This window comes from Cheilinus undulatus, linkage group 5 (genome assembly GCF_018320785.1).
Source record: "Cheilinus undulatus linkage group 5, ASM1832078v1, whole genome shotgun sequence".
Lineage (NCBI taxonomy): Eukaryota > Metazoa > Chordata > Actinopteri > Labriformes > Labridae > Cheilinus > Cheilinus undulatus.
Window position 1 is genome coordinate 21,088,673 of NC_054869.1, and position 19,467 is coordinate 21,108,139.

General features: G+C 38.6%; 2 protein-coding genes across 2 annotated transcripts; both read right to left on the minus strand.

Moving 5' to 3' along the window:
- Nucleotides 1-867: 867 nt before the first annotated feature.
- Nucleotides 868-6,434, minus strand: LOC121510337 (arrestin domain-containing protein 3-like). Its single transcript, XM_041788338.1, has 6 exons — nt 6,182-6,434; nt 5,744-5,804; nt 2,534-2,684; nt 2,326-2,422; nt 1,459-1,715; nt 868-1,382 (listed from the first exon to the last, which is right to left on the minus strand). The coding sequence occupies exons 1-6, from the start codon at nt 6,432-6,434 to the stop codon at nt 1,125-1,127; spliced, it is 1,077 nt and encodes a 358-aa protein (XP_041644272.1). The 3' UTR covers nt 868-1,124.
- Nucleotides 6,435-9,790: 3,356 nt separating this feature from the next.
- LOC121510464 (arrestin domain-containing protein 4-like) lies at nt 9,791-16,805 on the minus strand. The gene is made up of 5 exons (XM_041788511.1): nt 16,462-16,805; nt 13,017-13,167; nt 12,813-12,909; nt 10,036-10,292; nt 9,791-9,961 (listed from the first exon to the last, which is right to left on the minus strand). Exons 1-5 carry the CDS (start codon nt 16,542-16,544, stop codon nt 9,836-9,838), a joined length of 714 nt encoding a protein of 237 aa, XP_041644445.1. The 5' UTR covers nt 16,545-16,805; the 3' UTR covers nt 9,791-9,835.
- Between the last annotated feature and the right edge of the window lie 2,662 nt (nt 16,806-19,467).

Genomic DNA, 19,467 nt, shown 5'->3' on the forward strand with positions numbered 1-19,467 from the left:
CACAAGCAGGTGAGCCAACTGATTCACTGCGATGAACCTCAACTGTGCCCTTTAATATTACTATAAATAGTATTTAACACAGAATAAATGAAAAGTCTGCCCCTCCTACCGGCACACTTGGCTGGCGCACTGAATGAAACAGTGAAACAAAACAGCGATGACCTCCTGGCTGTGTGTAAAGGTGCCTTCATGCATGAACAGGAGGAGAGAAATGCAGAAACCTCATTTTATCTTACACTTCAACATGTTAGCACTGTTTATCAGTGGACAGAAGAAACACACCATAGACTTCACAGCAGAATGTTGGCTGAAAAAGATTTGCATTTCTCTATATCTTTTTACTTAAATCTTGATGTATGCATGTCAGTTTATTTTTGAGCTGTGTCGTTTCCCCTCAGGGACAATAAAGTATATCTCATCTTATCTTATCTTTTAGTTTTAACTCCCATTTTACACAAGTTGTGGAGGTTGGGTTTGTATTACTTTAAGGAGTCATTTGAAGTTGGTAACACAGCAGGAAACTTGATAGTACAAATAAAATCTGGCTGCCATACTTGTTTAATCTAGGTTTGTCATATTGTGAATATTAAACCCTCACATGACCAGTGATCATAACCAGCATGTGATTCATTCAGGCTAAAGGGTGCAGGAATGAGAAGTGATAATTAAAAAACATTATCTGATCTCATTGTTTTAACATCGGATGTATTCACACAAAATAGGTAGCCATGTTTAATTATCAGTCTCTTACAAAGTTAGACGGGTCTTAAAAGTGCACAGTTGTCAGACATTTAGCTGACTAGCTTACACAAGAAATGTAATGAAGAAAACAGTGCTTCCTTGATAATGTAAAGTGTTGTGCATTGTTTGAAAATGAGGAGGTAGTTACTATGTGGTCTTTGGAACAAAATTTGCTTTTATATTCATTTAATAGAAGCTAACAAAGTGCAAATAATATTCCTCTGGGTATATATGGCACAATTTCAGAGTTACTGGCAAAACAAGAACATGAAAGTGAGGAAAGTTATTTACTCGACATCAAATCATCAATCTAGCAAAGCTTTTCCAACTCCTCAAGAAATATTTTGTCTTAATGTAGAGTCATGTTTTCCCTGAGATTTATTCTAGGATTTTCCATCAAAATTAGCCAAGGAGGGGTACATGTCATATGTCCCATAAGGTGGAGGTGGAGCAGAGGGGCCTGTGGATGGTGGGACATGTAGGAAGCTGTTTCCTCCTGGCATGTCTGAGTTTGCAAACGCCCCAAATCCATAGGCAGGATAAGCAGGCTGCGGCTCTCCTTCAAGCTCTGGTAAAGCAGGAAGGATGATTACGGGGAACTTGAGCATAGGGTCGATCGCATACTTGACATCCAGGTAGACCTGTGCAGGAGACAAAGCCATTACTCCTCATGCAGCCTTGTTAATGTAACTGGATGTTTTATAGAGAGATACACACCTTGAGTCTGTACTCCACTTTGAGGATTTGGCAGTTGAGGACTGACACAGGTGTATCAGGTGGGATTGTGATGGTCCTGGTGACAGTCTGACTTGCAGAGGGTGGGATGGGATCACCCACCTCCTTCAGGATGTCTTTGGTTTCAACTTTCCTCTTTCCCTTGGCAAAGTAACTGCATTTCCTGTACAAACAGTACTTTGGTTTGACTTCACGAGATGATTTGTTCTGGATGGAAGCCAGGACCTGCATGCCTTCCCCTGAAAACAAAGCAGCATGTGTATGTAAGAATGTAATTTTGTTTAATACTGCACCTTGGACAAAAAAGCACATGCAGGGCTGTATAAACAAAAACAAGGATCATAAAGTGAATTCAGGAGCTGGCTGGGTGCCTATATTAGGAATATAAATGGGAGTGATATGAGTTGTCCTTCTGGACCAAGTTAACAGTCTTTCAACAGTGTTTAGGATCAAAGACGATTGAGGGGGGCCTATTCATAAAGGTGAAAGAGCAGTAGTCCAGCTGAGAGGCTACAACAGCACAACTGATGTTATATCTTCAGGACACAACAGATTTCCATTTTCAATGTTTCCTTGATAAAAGAAGTATTTAACATTCTTTACAAAAGAATATTTATTTAATTAAAATATTTTTTTATTTGTCTTTAAAGAAAAGGGGATTCAAATCATTTGGGAATGTGAGAAGATATTGTCAGAAGAAACGATGAGGATGTCTATTCTATCAGTATTAAACTGAAGAAAACTCATCCAGTCCTTTATCACAGTGGAACAGGTGTGTAAAGATTATCAGTCACACAGTTTAAAAGATATGCTGTAAAGGGGATTTTCATGCATATGATTGAAATTTACCTTGGTGGAAGCCTGTTCTTGCAATTTTTACGTGCATTCCTACAGATCCAGATGTAAAAACCTTCATTTTCTCCTCAAAGGCCTGCTCCTGTGGAGCCTGACATGAACATAAAAAAAATCAGAGTTAGTGTCACTTCCTGTTACTGTGGCAGTGTTTAAGGCAACCAGGCATCACACAGATGTGTGTGTATTTGTGTTAGGTGTGTACCATCAATACTGGGTCACTGTTAAGGTTCCCGTTGTAGATGAGAGTGAACTCAGTCTTAGCTTTACTGTCCATTCTCATGGAGCGGCTCAGGATTGCCTCCAGAGTGTACTTGATCTTTCCAAAGGAGCCTTTGAAGGAGGACGGCAGGTTCCTGGAAGATGTGACATCACAATATATTGACATATGTTATCATATAAGACATCTTCTCAGCAGCAAAACATCAAGACTGTAAGGAAATAATCTATTCACACAGCATAAACAAGACCTACATGTGAAGTGAGATTGAGAGATTTTTCTATGCTCATAAATGCTTACCAAATGTTTACCAAAAGAAGAAACTATTTTTTTCATGTTAATACTTTGCTCAAATAATGCCAGCCCTTTCCCTCTCTGGATGAAAACATGCTTTCTGACTGAAAGGTTTGAAGGCATAGAGTCTTTAGGGTTTCAAATGCTTAAAATACAAAAAAAAAATGTACAGTTTTAATGGTTACTCTGAGCCCAGATCTAGTTTTGGGTAAGGTAAACAGAGAAATGATGACTATTTTGCATGAAAAAGTTATTATTCAACCAAAGTTATCGGTGTAATGAGAATTTTTTCAGACTTTCTCAATCAAACTGGAAAAACATCCCCACTTTGTGGTCATAGATGTCATAAACTGACATCACATACTTTATGAGTGCATTTCCGTCATGTTAAATGAGTTTGAGCTTAATTCATAGCACGCCATTGTCACGTTTGTCAGTGTGTGAACAATCTGTTAACAGGCAGGCAGAATATAGCTGTTGTTGTCACAGAGTGAACACTGGCTTTAAGTCAGGAGGAACACAACACCAGTCCAGCATCTGACAACTTTACTCCTCTGTAGTCTCATTCCAAAGCCACAGCTCTGCTCTAACTCTCATTTGTCTTTTGAGAACAGAAAAAACATTATAAATTATGTTCTTTAAAATGCTGTGCATTCTGGAGCAGTTTTCAGTGGGTCATGAATGTGTGCCTTGAAAAAATAATGGTTGAAAAATTTTCCACAGGAATGATTTATGCAATCCCTAAACAGACATACATATATGGACAAAAGTATACAGGTGACTGGCTGTTACACTAACAGAGACTGCAGTGACATCATATTCAAACACACATACTTCAATATGGAGTTGACCCCCCTTTGCAGGTTGATTAGCATCCACTCCTCTTTGAAGTCTTTGCACAAGATTGTTAGATGTCTCTGTGGGAATTTGTGCCCATTCATTCTTTAGAGCATTTATGAGGTCAGACACTGATGTTGGATGAGATTGCCTGGCTCGCAATCTCCGCTCCAGTTCATCCCAAAGGTGCTCGATGAGGTTGGGGTCAGGTCTCTGTGCCAGCCAGTCAAGTTCTTCCACACCAAACTCATCAAATCATGTCTTTGTAGTCTTTGCTTTGTGCACAGGGGCACAGTCATGTTTGAACAGAAAAGGGCCTTTCCCAAACTGTTGCCACACAGTTGGAAGCAGCATTGTCCAAAATGTCTTGGCATGCTGAAGCTTTAAGATCAGCACAAACCTTTAAAACAGCCCAATGAATAAGAGCAGCCCATCTGGGTACTTTGACTCAAGATGCAAGCCCCACCCTTTTCTGGGGGAAAACGTTCTATAAAATGAATGGCAGACAACGGGAAAGTTTGGGTCATAAGCGATTTAAAGCCTAAAATATTAAAACCATATGGTTAAACAGTTATTGTGAGCCAAACTCCAATGGCCAGTGAGATAAACATATAATGTAGGTCATTTATGAAATAATACTTGCATTGTAACAACATGTAATAAACGAAATTATTAATGTACATGAATATGTGTTCAGGCTGCCTCTGTCAAACTGGACAACCAGTCCCATCTTATGATGTCATAAACTGACGTCACATATGTGTGTTGGATCTTTACACTTAAATGTGGTTGAAAGTTAGTTAATGTGTGAAAAGCTGTTAACAGACAAACAGACCACAGTTCCTGCTGTCACAGAGGGATCGCTAGCTTAAAGTTATTAAGAACACAGCCCTGGTACAACATTGCATTTGCTTTAGTCCTCTCTGGTTTCAGCCAAAAGACACAGAACTCTTCTTTGTCACTCCTTCATCATTTAAGAATAACAAAACATGCACTTAATTATGACTTTTAACTGTTTAAGGCACAAAACACAACAAAATGTCTTTTAATTATGTTGTTACTGATGTTTTCTAACCTACCGCCATTCAGTCAGAGGGCTTGTTTTCCCTTAAATGGGGGCGGGGTCATATTGGAAAATGTGGAGTGACATTGCACTGCTCTTATGCATACCATTATTGCTCCTCCACTAACTTCACTGTTAGAACAGTGCAGCCAGGCAGGTAAAGTTCTTCCAGCATCTGCCAAACCCAGACTCACCCATATGACTGGCAAACAGAGAAGCATAATCCATCACTCCACAGAGCACACTGTACATGGTGATGTGAGGCTTGCATGCAGCTGTTCGGCCATGGAGACCCATTCCATAAAGCTCCTGCTGCAGGGTTTTTGTGCTTACATTAATGCCAGTAGAAGATCAGAACTCTCCAGCAATTAAATCAGCAGAGCATTTGCAACTTTGTGTCTTACAGTGTGACCCCAATGGTCTCACGCTTTGTGGCTGAGATGCTTACAGTTGTCCTTTGAATATCCAGCAGGGATCAAATTTTGTAATCTGTTTTATTGCAAAGGTGGCACCCATCACAGTACCACTTTTAAATTCACTGAGCTCTTCAGAAGAGACTGCATAGCTAAGTGCTGTGGCCAGACTGAAACACCTGAATTCAACAAAACAGGTGTGGCCAAATACTTTTGTGCATAGTGTACATCCTTTAATTTTAACAATTTACTCCAAGTTGGCCACAATGACAGTATTTTTTATTATCCCAAGTTTTTTATCTTGTAATCTTGCAGTTATAAAGCTAGTATTGTTTTGATTTTGTGCTAATTTCTCGAGATATGCATGACCTAGGCTCACACATTCTACAAAAATTGATTGAAGTGTTTGAGAATTTTTGGAAATTTGGGTCACACATTTGAATGCTCTCATCAATTGGAAACACATAGAGGTTGCAGTAAATAAAAATTTAAAAAGTTTACTAAGGGATGAAACCAATAGATGGAAGAAAAAGACACTGGAAAGTAGTATAATCTCATGCATTAAATTTTTAACTTGTGAGAACTCACTCTGCAGGTATCTGAAAGGTGAATGGGTAGATGTGACATCCCGGGCCGATAACGTTGTTACCTGAAAGGCCATAATGTTTCATAATTTCTTTAGTGTTAGCAAAGGTTGAGAGTTACATAATGTATGACGAATTTTTGTTAAAACCTGTTTGCTATCACAGTAACTGGGACAAAAATAATAATGACATCTATAGCCCTAAATCAGGACTCAAATTTATTACAGTATGTTGATTATTTCTTTAGATCGAACAGAGCAATTTTTTCTGTTAACAGCAAAAAATGTGAAGATGACCACAAAGGAGAGTCCAAAAACAATCCACATAAATGTGAGAAGAAAAATCAAAGCGTTTGTCACTGTAGAGGCACATACATGATGACTGGCATAAATCTTGTCACAGCAGGTTATGTCTGATGAAAATCACAGAGAAGGTGACTTACCATGGTTTGCCTGAAAAATATCTTTCTGGATAGTGAAGTACTTCTCCTTCTTGTGATAGACTACAACTGTTCTTCCATAGTTTTCTGTCCATTTGACTTCTGCTTTTCCCTTCAGCTTTACAATGATTGACTCTGCTTTGCATTCTTTTGCCAGTTCCAGTGTAATTTTCCCCGAGATATAATCCCCACTGGTAAAAATATCCTTTTTATTTATGGGATTATATTCCACCGAAATCTGAATGTCACTCGACATGGCAGACTGTGTGACCAACGAGCAATTGCAAGGTGAGCTAGGGAGAAACTGAGTGCTTATTTATGAGGAGGTGTGTCTCACGCAGATAGTTACTTCTGATTTTTGTTAATCGTTAAACCAAAACAAAGCAATAAATGTTGCTCAGTGATAAAAAGCTGGGCATTCGGGTAAAAATAGTGATTGTAGGAATGTAAAATGTACCTCTGGGTGAGGTAAAATGTAAAATTGTTTGTAATAATTCACTTACTTAATCAGTGAGATGTTCAGTCTTACTAAGATAACCTGGCCCAACTTAATGCACAGATCTACCAGGACTTCAGCCCCAGGTTCCCCTACGGGAGGTGGCTCAGTAAGACCAGGAGAAAATAAGAACCATGCTTGTTGAATATGACTGTGTCAATGTAAGTGTGTGTGAGTGATTGTAATGGGCCTGTGAGCGGCAGAAAAAAAGTCCCTAACTTGAATAAATAAAAGTGCTTGGTTCATAGGAAGTTGGTCCACCTATTGTTCAATCAAAGAGTTGCTCTTCAACTACACATGCAACTTTTTGATGGCGGTAGGATCTTGTGAAAAGTACGAAGAACATGTGTGGAAATACGTGAAAGTGGTGAAAAGAAACTGAAATGCTAAAGGGATTACAGTGGGAGGCTGAGCTTTTCAGAAGAATCCCCCTGCTAACTTGATCTATCAAAGCTGCAGTCCCCGACGACGACACCGAAAGCCCCTCAGCAGCAATAGGGCTGAACGATTTGTGAAAATGAGCTAATTGCATTTTTTTTCCTGCAATATTGCAATTGTAATTTAACATGCGATTATTTTGGTTCCTCATTTGTTGTGTTGTTCAACAAACATAAGCAAAAAATCATTCTATGTTATAACAAGCACAATATTAGATCAGTTAAACTAGAGATAGACAATTTTGAAAAAAATATCTTATTGCGATTTTGGCTCATATAGCCGGTTTGATATAGATTACTATATTGACAGGGAAGAACATTTTTCATATTATTCTCATTTTAATGAAGAAAACTAAATACATGAGCAAGAAAAGTAGGATTTTTGTTTCAAAAAATAAATAAATAAAAAAGACTGTTGAATGTTTGAATAATGAGTAAAGCATAAAAAAGAACAAAGACTGTATCAAACTGGTACGTTTTAGGTTAAAGACATATTGCACTGTCTGCGATTGAAAAATTGCAGCATGCAAAATTGCGATATAATCTAATTTGCGATTAATTGTCCAGCGCTTAGCAGCAATAACTGAAGAGCTACCGGGTGCGAAAGAGCTAAAGCTGGGCCGACAATAACTGGCACATCGCATTGATGTGGATAGAGAAAAACCTGTTATTTTACCACCTTCCTCAGGAAAGTTTCATGCATCATAGAAACTGCAGTGCACTTCTATCAGCTCCTGCAGACATGTAGGCCAATCTTTACTCTGTTTATCCTGTACTGCGCAGGTGTCCAGCCCGTGGAACAGTTAAATCCTGCCTGCAAGATGATCTCATATTTCTGTTATAACTGGTCCATCAGTATAAGGTCTGCAGATTTCCTCAAGTATAAAAAATGTGAACTTATCCTTGATGATATAAGATATCCTTGTTAAGTCATAAAATCCAAAAAAGTAAGGAGTAAAAATGTTTAGATAAGAAGTCAGGAATGTGGGAAAAGAAATTATTTTGTTTGCAAAAAAGGGCGCAATGACTTGCCTGTAAATATCAAAAAAGTACATTGTATAGATGGCGGTCAGAACTGAGGATCTGAGGCACTGATTTCTGAAATGTTCTTTTTGACTAGGCAAAATTGAATTACAGATATCTTGAATTAAAATGCCGACTATTCAAAATGTAATTACTAGTCAGAAAGACGTTGTTGATATCTACAATGTTAATTCAAGGTAGTCAAACTTTGCTTTTGAATGTTAAAACCACTTGCCATAGGTTTACCATTTTGATAACGTTGCATCATACAACCGAAAAAGCAACAAAAGGGTCCAACATGACTGACCGACCATAGATACGGCATCATATCAGCCTACCCTATCACATTACATAGGAGACATATGAAATTAAAGCTGCAAGCAGCATTGGTCGGGTCTTCGCTCTGTCGCACATCCCTCATGCACGTTCGACCTCCACTTTGAGGGTTTCATCCCTTTTTGACCCTTTGACCTGCTCAAAGTTAGACTGAGGTGTGTACCTGCAGCTCTGTCAGGAGCCTCAGACTTTATAATGGGTGTGTATTACACATTCCATTTTCCCGCCTTCAGTGAGTCACATGACCAGCTGCACTGAACTGTCAATCAGTGAGTGACATCATCACCAACTGCTCTTTTTTTCAGGAGTCAAATTGACCGAAATTTTTTTGAACCTCACCTCACAGATGCCACAATTTTGACCAAATCTCTAAAAATAAGATCTTTTTGTAGTAAATTTTGTCAGGAATCCATCCATGTCATTTTTAAAGCTGTAGGACCTTTGATTTTTTGTGTAGAGGCCCAACTGCCACAGCAGTTCCACCATGTAGTTATTTTAAAAGGCAAATTGCCGGCTTCCTGTTTGAGATAGGTTAGGGGTGTCAGCGCGTGATTTGTGGGTCTCCTCGTTGAGGCCAGGAAAGGAGGTGGCCCCCACTGTGAAAATCCATAAAGTCTCTCGCTGCAAGAGGCATTTGAGTTTGTCCCCCCCTCACAAGTTTTTAGAGATGACCTCAATGACCATGACTTTGAGGGTGTCTGGATTGGTGTGGCCTGCTGATTGTAGTGTTGTGCCATTGGGTAGTTTGGGTTTTGCACCCTAATGGCATATTTGTGTTCCACTAATCTGTCACGCAGCCTGCATTTTGTGTGGCCAACATAAAAACAGCCACACTCACATTCCAGTCTGTCTTCCAGTTCAGTCTGATCTCACTATGATGTCATTGTTGTTTTTAAAAACAAGTGGGGGGTTATCCTAAACAAATGTTTACTCGACTTGATGCTGCTTTTAATCGAAGAGGCAAAACAACAGAGGACGGAATTACATCATGAACTAGAGGAAGTCAGAAAGACGCTTGCGCAAAAGGCCGCACCCTCTCTTGCACTCTTGTAGCAAATAAAACACATTAGGCTTAGGTGACATCGGGGGGAATTAAGAAAAAAAACAGGAACTATGACCATGCATCAACAAAGCACTTACTCTAGCACAATAGGAGAACACAGAACACAACAGTAATACAATACAACAATACAGTCACAGCTGTAACATGTTTTCTCTTAACTTTATTCTAGGATTTTCCATCAAAATTAGATTAGCCAAGGAGGGGTACATGTCATATGTCCCATAAGGTGGAGGCTGAGCAGAACGGCCTGTGGATCGCAGGAGGAAGCTGTTTCCTCCCAACATGTCAGAGTTTGCAAACGCTCAAAATCCATAGGTAGGATAAGCATGCTGCTGCTGCTGCTCTTCTTCAGGCTCTGGTACAGCAGGAAGGATGAATATGGGGAACATGACCTTAGGGTCGATCGCATACTTGACATCCAGGTAGACCTGTGCAGGAGACAAAGCCATTACTCCTCATGCCGCTTTGTTAATGTAACTGGATGTTTTAGATAGAAATATACCTTAAGTATGTACTCCACGGTGAGTATTTGACAGTTCAGGATTGACACAGATGTATCAGGTGGGATGGTGATGGTCCTGGTGACAGTCTGACTTGCAGATGGTGGGATGGGATCACCCACCTCTTTCACGATGTTTTTTGTCTCAACATTAAACCCATCAGCTGCATAGTATATACACTGCCGATATAAACAGAACTTTGGTTTGACTTCACGAGATGATCTGTTCTGGATGTAAGCCACGACCTGTATGTCTTCCCCTGAAAAACAAAACCGCACTTGTAGGTAAGAAAGTACATCTTTAATACTGCACCTTTCACAGAAAAACACATGCAGGGCTGTGTAAACAAAGACAAGGATCATAAAGTGAATTCAGGAGCTGACTGGGAGGAAATGTAAGGGAGAAAAAGGGGAGTGATATGAGTTGTCCTTCTCGACCAAGTCAACAGTCTTTTAACATTTTGGACCACAGGCGATTGAGGGAGGGCCTATTCAGACAGGTGAAAAGGGGAAGTGCAGAATCTGTTTTATCAGTGTTTAACTGAAGATGGTTGTTCATCCAATCCTTAATGACAGTCAAACAGGTATGTAAAGTAATAAGATTTTCAGCATCACTCAATTTAAAAGATATGTGCAGTTAAATGCCGTCAGCATAAAAATGGTGTGAAACACTGATACCACTGCTTAGGGGAAACGTACAGTGAGAAGTAAAAGACCCAGTGGCAGTTACTGATTACAGAACAGCTCCCTGAATCATTCCTCTTACTCTGTTGTTGACATCTACATTCCAGTATTAATTAGCTTTATTTTAACACTACATCAAACATAGTATTAGAGATTGCTTTGAGTGCAAAGTAGTTTTAATGTTTCATGTGTCACACTGTACAGCTTGTGTCTTTGATTGTTGCTGGTAATGTCTTTGGAGATACAGTGCCTTTATAAAGTATTCACCCTCTTGAATGTTTTACCCTTTCATTACCTCCGCCAAGGAGGTTATGTGATCAGGTGTGTTTATTCGTTTGTTAGTTTGTTAGCAACATAACTCAAAAGGTTGTGGATGGATTTTGATGAAATTTTCAGGAAATGTCAGAAATGGCATCAAGTGATCCGGATCACCGTCTGGATTTGAGAATTTTTTTTTAAGGATTCTGTACTATTGGGAGATAGGGCTAATAGGGGTCTGCGCTGTTACCACTTTACACCAGGAGATGGCGGACATGAGCAACTTCAATCCCAGCAGCATTTTGGGTGTGTTAATATTCAAAGTTTTGGAGTTTATAGAGTTTGAAAGACGCACACCCGGTCGAGGAGACAAGTCGGAGCACAACAGAAAGAGCAAATTGTTGCAAGAATACTCACAATACTGGGAGGAATAGGGGAATATTCACCTTCTGCCATGACTTCATCCAGTGAGACCATGGGTGAGACTGTCAGTGCATCTGCTGGGACCAGCTTCTACCATGGCTGTCCACTTGTAGCAAAGCCAATGCTTTGCCTCACTGTGTTTCCACCCACCAGGGAGGCAAACGCTGTGGTGGGGGGTACGCGGGGGACAGATGCAGGAATTTTTAAAAGGATTCTTCACTATTGGGCGATATGGCTAATAGCGGAGGTCCGTACTCTCTGAGTGCTTTTCTAGTTGATTTTATAAATCAATTGTGGTCAATATAATCTGGCTTTTCTGACATAAGATACAAAAACTCTCCCATGTCAAAGAAAAAAAAAACATCTCTACGAAATAATGTTACTTAAATAAAAATATGTCATGCAAAATAATCAACTCCCTTCAGGTCAGTATTTAGTAGATGCACCTTTTGCTGCAATCACAACACTGAGTCTGTGTGGATAGGTCTCAATCAGGCTTGCACATCTGGATACTGCAATTTTACTCCATTCTTCTTTGCAAAACAGCTCAAGCTCTGTCAAGGTTACCCGGGGATCAGGTGTGAACAGTAGGGCTGCAGTAATGTTCAGTGTTTAGTGCTTCAGACTTTTTTTGACTTACACTTTTCAATAACCTTTTCTGTGAGTTGCTTGGACTGTTCTTTTGTCTTCATGGTGTAATTGCAGCCAAAAATACCTATTAACTGGGAACTGGACCTTCCAGACACAGGTGTCTTTACACTACAATCACTTGAGACACATTCACTGCATTCAGGTGATCATCATTTCACTGACTGTGAAACTACTAGCATCAATTGGCTGGGACTCTGTTGAATGGGGTCTGTTACTTGAAAGGGAGTGATTATTTACGCAATCACTTATTTTACCTTGCATACTTTTTATTTAATTGACATCATTTTGAAGAAATTTGTTTTCACTTTAATATTAAATATGGTTTTTAATTTTTCGTGAAAAAAAATTTTAAAATTAAATAAAATAAAATAGGTTTTTAAAAAGACAAATTATATTGACCACAATTGTTTCTAAAAAAAATAATAAAGGGATAAAACACCCAATGGCACTGAAAACTTTTCATAGGCACTATAAGCTCTAAATTAGGACAATGATTTTTAAGAAATTACCCTCAAACTTTCAATTGTTTAAACATCCCTTTGGAGCAGACTAAATATATATTTTGTAACAAAGCAGTGCTGTGAGATTATCTCTTAGCATTAACTCTACATGTTTCGCCTGTTGTTTTCTTATCTTCAGGCTTTTTTAAAGGTCCCTGAGCAATGGGACTTTGAGCCACATGGCCACAAGAGTTTATCTTTCACCACAACTCGCTGTTAAGATAATCTATAAAGGGGATTTTCATGCACATGATTGAAACTCACCTTGGTAGAAGCCCATTCTTGCAATTTTTACGTGCATTCCTACTGATCCAGATGTAAAAGCCATGCCTTTCTTTTCAATGGCCTGCTGCTGTGGAGCCTGACGTGAACATAAAAAATCAGTTAGTGTCACTTCCTGTCACTGTGGCAGTGTTTAAGTCAAACAGGGAGTACACAGATGTGTTTATATTTGTGTTAGGTGTGTACCGTCATTATTGGGTAACTTTTTAGGTTCCCATCGTGGATGAGAGTGAATTCTGTCTTAGCTTTACTGTCCATTCTCATGGAGCAGCTCAGGACTGCCTCCACTGTGTACTTGATCCTTCCGGAGGGGCCGACGAAGGAGGACGGCAGGTCCCTGCCAAATGTAAAATGACAATATATTTACGTAATCATATAAGACCTCAGCAGCAAAACACCAGGTCTGTGAGGGAAATGATACATTCATAAAGCATGAACAAAAAACTCCATGTCAAGAGAAAATGAAAGATTTTTACATGCTGATAAATACTTATACTTACTTATACTATATATGAATATAACTTTCGTACAATCTTACATTGCTAACTTGATAGGTCTGCACCAGAAACGTTTTGTAGAAATATCCCTTGACCTGTTACCACTACAAGTTACACTGCACCAATCATGTGCCTTGCTTCAAATGTATTTGCCTTTTTTTTTTTTTTTGTTTTTGTTTGTTTGTTTGTTTGTTTTTTGATCATTTTTTTATTATTTTCAAAAAGTTCATAATAAGGATGTACATAGTGTCGTGTCCCATTAGAAGACAGTATCCAGAAAGGAGATATTATTTGTGTACATACAGCAATATTGAACAAAGGATAAATGAGTAACAGGCCAAAATAAAGCATGCAAAGTCAAGATAAGTCTGTCCCTCTGTTCTCACTCATTACAACACAAGTATACGTAGAAGAAAAGCAAAATAAAATACACCCCATCCAACCCATACCCACCCACCCACCCATCGCACCCCAAAGACCCAAAGGATGGACCAAAAAAAGTAATAAAGCTGTTCATAGTAAGGCCTTAAGAGTTCTTATGGTAACAAACCAAAATGTTACATTATCAGGTTTAGCATGGTGCATTTCTGCTGCCCAGCATTCCATGTTTGCAATATCAATAAAATCCAACAACCATTTCTGCACAGATAATAAATGGGAGGGTTTTCACCTACATGCTATAAGTCTTTGGCAGTGGTGAGGCCAGCTAAAAGGACATGCTTCTATTTAATCAATAGCTCTGAGCTAGAGCTGTCATTAAGCAGAAGAACATCTGGTGAGAATGGAACGGGTTTGGCCAAAATAAGAGATAGAATATCGCAAACTCCCTTCCAGAAATCTGCAACACCTGGACACTCCCAAACCATGTAGAAAGGTGCCAATAGATTTATCAGGACATAAACTGCAATTAGGAGATGATAGAGCTTTCATTTTATAGAGAGTAAGGTGTATAATATGTGCGATGAATAAAATTAAAATGAACAACTTGATGGTTAGGATTTCTGGAAGACAGGATGGTGTTTTGCCAGATTGAATTCCAGTTACAAACAGTAGATGGTAGGTCCTTCATCCATGCATTGTAAAGAGATAGGGGATTAGCCGTAGCTTTCAGTAAAGAAGCATAAAAGGTAGAAACTATGCATTTGCATGAAGTTTGTGAGAGAACAAAGCACAGACTGCAACTTAAGAACACAAAGAGTAGAGAAATTGTAGTGAATTAAACTACCATCAGCTGTTGTCACGATTTTATTTTATAAATAAATACTGTTTGTACATAGTGGCAAAAAAATGTACAGTGTCACATAACCAGTCACTCTGAGACAACATGGCGCGGTACGTGGAGACAGAAGAAGAGACGAGACTTTTCTTAACATCATACTTCTTCCCTTATACGTGGTTTTTGCCATACATACGGACTTTACCTCTGAACTATCATCTTTTTCCGTTGTCTTTTGTTCAAAATTATGAAGGCAACCACCAAAGATGTAACCAAAACTGCACCAACACGCAACAGGTTTTGAGCGTCAAGCTTCCCTGCAGCGGATTCACGCTATGAGAATTGCAAGGCCTACACCCAAAACTCCCTTCAATGGAAACACATTCAAAGCGCAATTGTACTTAATCGAAATTTAAGAAATATCGCTTTGATTTTTCGAAAAACTGTAATGGAAACCCAGCTAGTGACGTCCCCTTGCCAGAAAATGACACAGAGTCTCATAGCACTGCTGCCTTAGAGCAATCTTTTTGAGGTGGAGGATTTTTCCCCTCCCAAGTCCCCTTAAGCAGGCTTTTGTGTGGTGGTGGACCGTGGTGGTCCTGAACGCTACCCATTTGGGCCATTGGATCCATCACCGTCATTACTAAAGCTGGAGCTCTCAGAGCCGAGGCAGTGCAGGTGCAAGAGAGGATGGGAGTGGTCTCTGAATGGTAAAGTTGGTTAGAGGCAGTAGGAAATTTGTGTTTGGTAGATTACTTCTTTGTAAGGAACAATGCTTCTTGGCAATAAATATTGTACTGTTAGAAAGCCTGTTTATTTCCCTTTTAAATGGTTCAACATTTGTAAGGATCATGCATTTGTGGGATGAGCAGCAGAGCGAAGTATTTTGGTTGCACCCAAGAAACATTTGCCAAATCTTCTCTTTCAATGCCAAACAGCTCTTTCTGCTTTTGCTATTGACTTTTGTTTTGAGCTTCTGGTACCCCCAGGTGCTGCCAATCAGATGCCTGATTGGCATGGAAACCCACTCCATAAAGCCCCTGCTGCAGTTCTTGTGCTTTCATTAATGCCTGTGGAAGTTAAGAACTTTCCATAGCGTTGGTGACATTTACACACAATATGCCAGTGAGTTGTTGTTTCTAAATGCTGCCACTTTCTATTAATATCACGTACAGGTGACTGTGGAATATCCAGCAGTCATGAAATTTCTCAAACTCTTATTGCCAAGGTGGCATCCACCACAGTACCACACTTGAAGTCACTGAGCTCTTCAGAATGCCCCATTCTGTATCACAAATGTTTACAAATGGAGACTGCATGGCTAGGTGCTTGATTTTATACACTTGTGGCAACATGTCTGATTCAAATACCCGAATTCAAATTTAACAGGTGTGGCCAAATACTTTAATCCATTGTTAAGTTTGCCTCGATGTGGGGTTATTTGTTTTCTTGATCTCAATATTCTATCTTGCAATTACAAAGATGGTTTTCCTCTGAGGATGTGTTAATTTCTTCAGATATAGAAACAAGCAAAATGTACATGTCATCATGGGAAACTGAGCTAAATAAAAAACATGCATGCATGGATGTCCTCAGTTGATTGGGTCTTGATATTATTTTTAAACATGTTTGTTTTGTGTTTCTTTGTCCAGTAAAGTTTTGCTCCCTCCAGACTAAAAAAAAAAGCTGGCACATTTTACCAAAAAATTACAAAGTGCTTGAGAATTTTGGGAAATGTTGGTCATATGTTTGACCACTCTCATCGATAGTAAGGTTGCAGTAAAAAAAAAAAAAAAAAAGTTCTTTTTAAAAAAATGAATGCCTCTTGTCTATCAGAATGCTTGGTTAAAACCAACTGATAAAAAAGACACAAAAGAAGTGTAATATCATGCATTGAACACTTAATTTATGAACTCACTCTGCAGGTATCTGAAAGGTGAACGGGTAGACATGACATCCCTGGTCGATAACGTTGTTACCTGAAAGGCAAAAAAGTTTCATATAAGTGTTAGCACAGGTTGAGAGTTACGTAATGTGTAAACCTGTTTGCTATTCAGTGTAAGTAGGGTTATTTTATAACTCTGAATGTGATATTTGTAGCCTTAAATCAGGACTCAAATTTATTTTTTCCTTTGTCTAGCTGTGTATAGCAGGTGAACTCTGACTGTTGAGTTGTCATTTTGTCACGCCTCTCTGTGCAAATTGGAAGCGATGCAATTTTGCGAATAAGTTATGCAAATTCTTAAAAAAAAAGTTCATGCTGCAAAAGTCTATGGTGTGTTTTTCACCTGTCCTCTTATAAACTGTGATATGTACAGGAACGGAAGATAAAATTTGAAATTTGATACAAGGTTTCTACCTCTCCCCTCCAGTCTGTGCGTAAAGGCACATTTACGCACAGCCAGGAGGTCAGTGCCATTTTGTTTCACCGTTTCATTAACTGTACCAGCCAGTTAGCTAAGAGAAGGGACCAACTTTCATTCATTCTTTATTAAATATTATCAATAATAATAATAATAATAAGGGCACAGTTGAGGTTCGATGTCAGACAGATACGAAAAGAGGAAAAACACCATGTAGTGTTGGAGGGGAGGATGATTTTGCTCCTCTGTCTGCTTTAAAACTTTAAATGACGGCGAGTGTTTTGATGCTCATCGGGAGACAAAACTTTGAAAAAAAACAACCAAGATTCCACAAAATATCTGCAGCTCAGTGATATTACCTTGCTGGTGTGGAAGCTTGGATCTGTTTGCTACAGGTTCGAAAACTAAATATTTCTTGCGGAATAATTCACATGAAAAAACAGCGTCTGGTCTGCAAGGACCTTGACTCTGTAACTTTTGCCATGATTTGAATTTTATATGTCTTGACAAACAGTCAAATCTGATGTTTTAATCAAAGACAAAAGAAGTCAGCTAAATCATGCAAAATGTTTCTCCGTAAAAAAAGTAATTTTCATAAATTACAGCGCATTCCTTTTATTAATAGAAGGTGGAAAATGAAAAATATAAAGCAACTGTCCATTTACTGACACTTATAAGATTAATTTTGGTTATTCTTGCCCAGTCATTTTGATTCAACACTGACACTGTGAAATACAGATCAGTTGACTGTTCTTACACACGGCAGAGGAACCTCTTCAGTCGCACTTAAAAACATTAGGATGTAGTGGCTGGAATAAAACTTAATTATTTCAGTTCTGTAGGAATATGTGTTCATTGCTTAAGTGCTGACAGCTTGTATTCCTTGTCATCATTATCAGTGGAATAATCAAAGTCCACATTATCTACCCTACAAAGGCTGTTGCAGTCCGAATACTTTAACTAAGGTTATTTTTGAAGCAAATGACAGAAGATCACTTACCTTTGCTTTCATGAATAATCTCTTGCTTGATACTGAAGTACTCTTCCCAGGCAAAGTTGGCACTTCCATTAAAGAATCTCACTCTTCCTTTGCCTTTCAGCTTGACAATAAGCGACTGAACTGTACATTTTGTGGCTGATGCTAATTCAACTTGCCCTGAGAGTTTGTCCCCACAGGTGAAAGTGTTGCGTTTGTTAATGGGATTGTATCCCACTTTAATATCAACTTCATGACACATGACGGACTGTGACAGAGTCCCAGGTGAGTTAGCAGAGTGTCTGGTGAGGTGTGTCTCATGCAGACTGTCACTTGGGTTTTTGTAATTAAAAGATTGATCAGCTGACTGAGGCTTCACTAAGAATGTAGGTTCTAGAAAATCACCAACCTCCATGGGTGTGACTGATTAAACCATCTGAGTCCAAGGTTCTAGTCAGATTGCTTAATATTAATCTTTTTATGTCAGGGTGTATACTTGAGTGTTTATTTTTATGAGGGAAAGAATAAAGCAGAAGGAAACAAAACACAGGGGACCAGAACCACAAAGAATAGATTGTGCAGCAGCATAAACTTTTTGTTAGGGATGAGGCAAATCAGCAATAAAAGAAATGTGTTAATGAACTTGTTAAAATGTAGCTTCAGTGTTATTTTTAAAGATATACCAACTCAATGAATGAATTTTTGATTGTATTAGGTATATAGACAAGAGTGTTTTTAATCTATTAGTTAAGATGAACTTTCACAGTATGTCTAGTGGCTATTCAATCTAGGCATTTCTTATATTAATGATATCTAATTTTACGGCATGCTGCACCTTTGTTTTACACTGTAAAATCTAAAATGTCATTTCAAACTCAACACTGCTCCTTAAATACTGCCACACAGTCAGAGGGGTGTTAACAGAGCAGAATTAATATTATTTCTTGGGGCTAGGGGTGTAAATCATGACATGATACAATATTGTCTTATATCACAAAATCTACCACAATACGATTGTAATTAGATTCAATATAGGATCCTACGATCTATATGAGACGATTTTATGCACAACTTTCCTCCAGTTACAGGGATAAAGGATTTTAAGCAATATAATTTCTGAAAGGTTTCTTTATTTTTTCAAAAAATATAACAATTTTCCAAAAAGGACAAAGACCTGCATTTCATCACAGTATTATTTTTAGTGTTGTTTAGTTTCTTAAAAGAGGCTTTGAATATCTTAAAAATTAGTAACATAATATGGACATTTGTGTTAAAACATGTTAAATTAACACCAAGAGTGACATTGTCATATTGGACAAGAAGAGACCAGTGTTGCCAGATACAGCTGATAGCTTCCAGCCCAAAACCTGTCCAAAAACGGCCAGAATGCACAAAAAAAAAATGCCTGAAAATCAATATTTAGTGTTTTTTCTTTTGACAAATGTACTATACTCCATAGAAGTCCACTGACAGCTCAAATACCAAAAATAACTTATAAATCGACAAGTAACACCAACAGTCAACCATCACAACATATGGATTTCAGGTGCATGACCACCACTTGCATCTCTATTCCTCAAAAAAA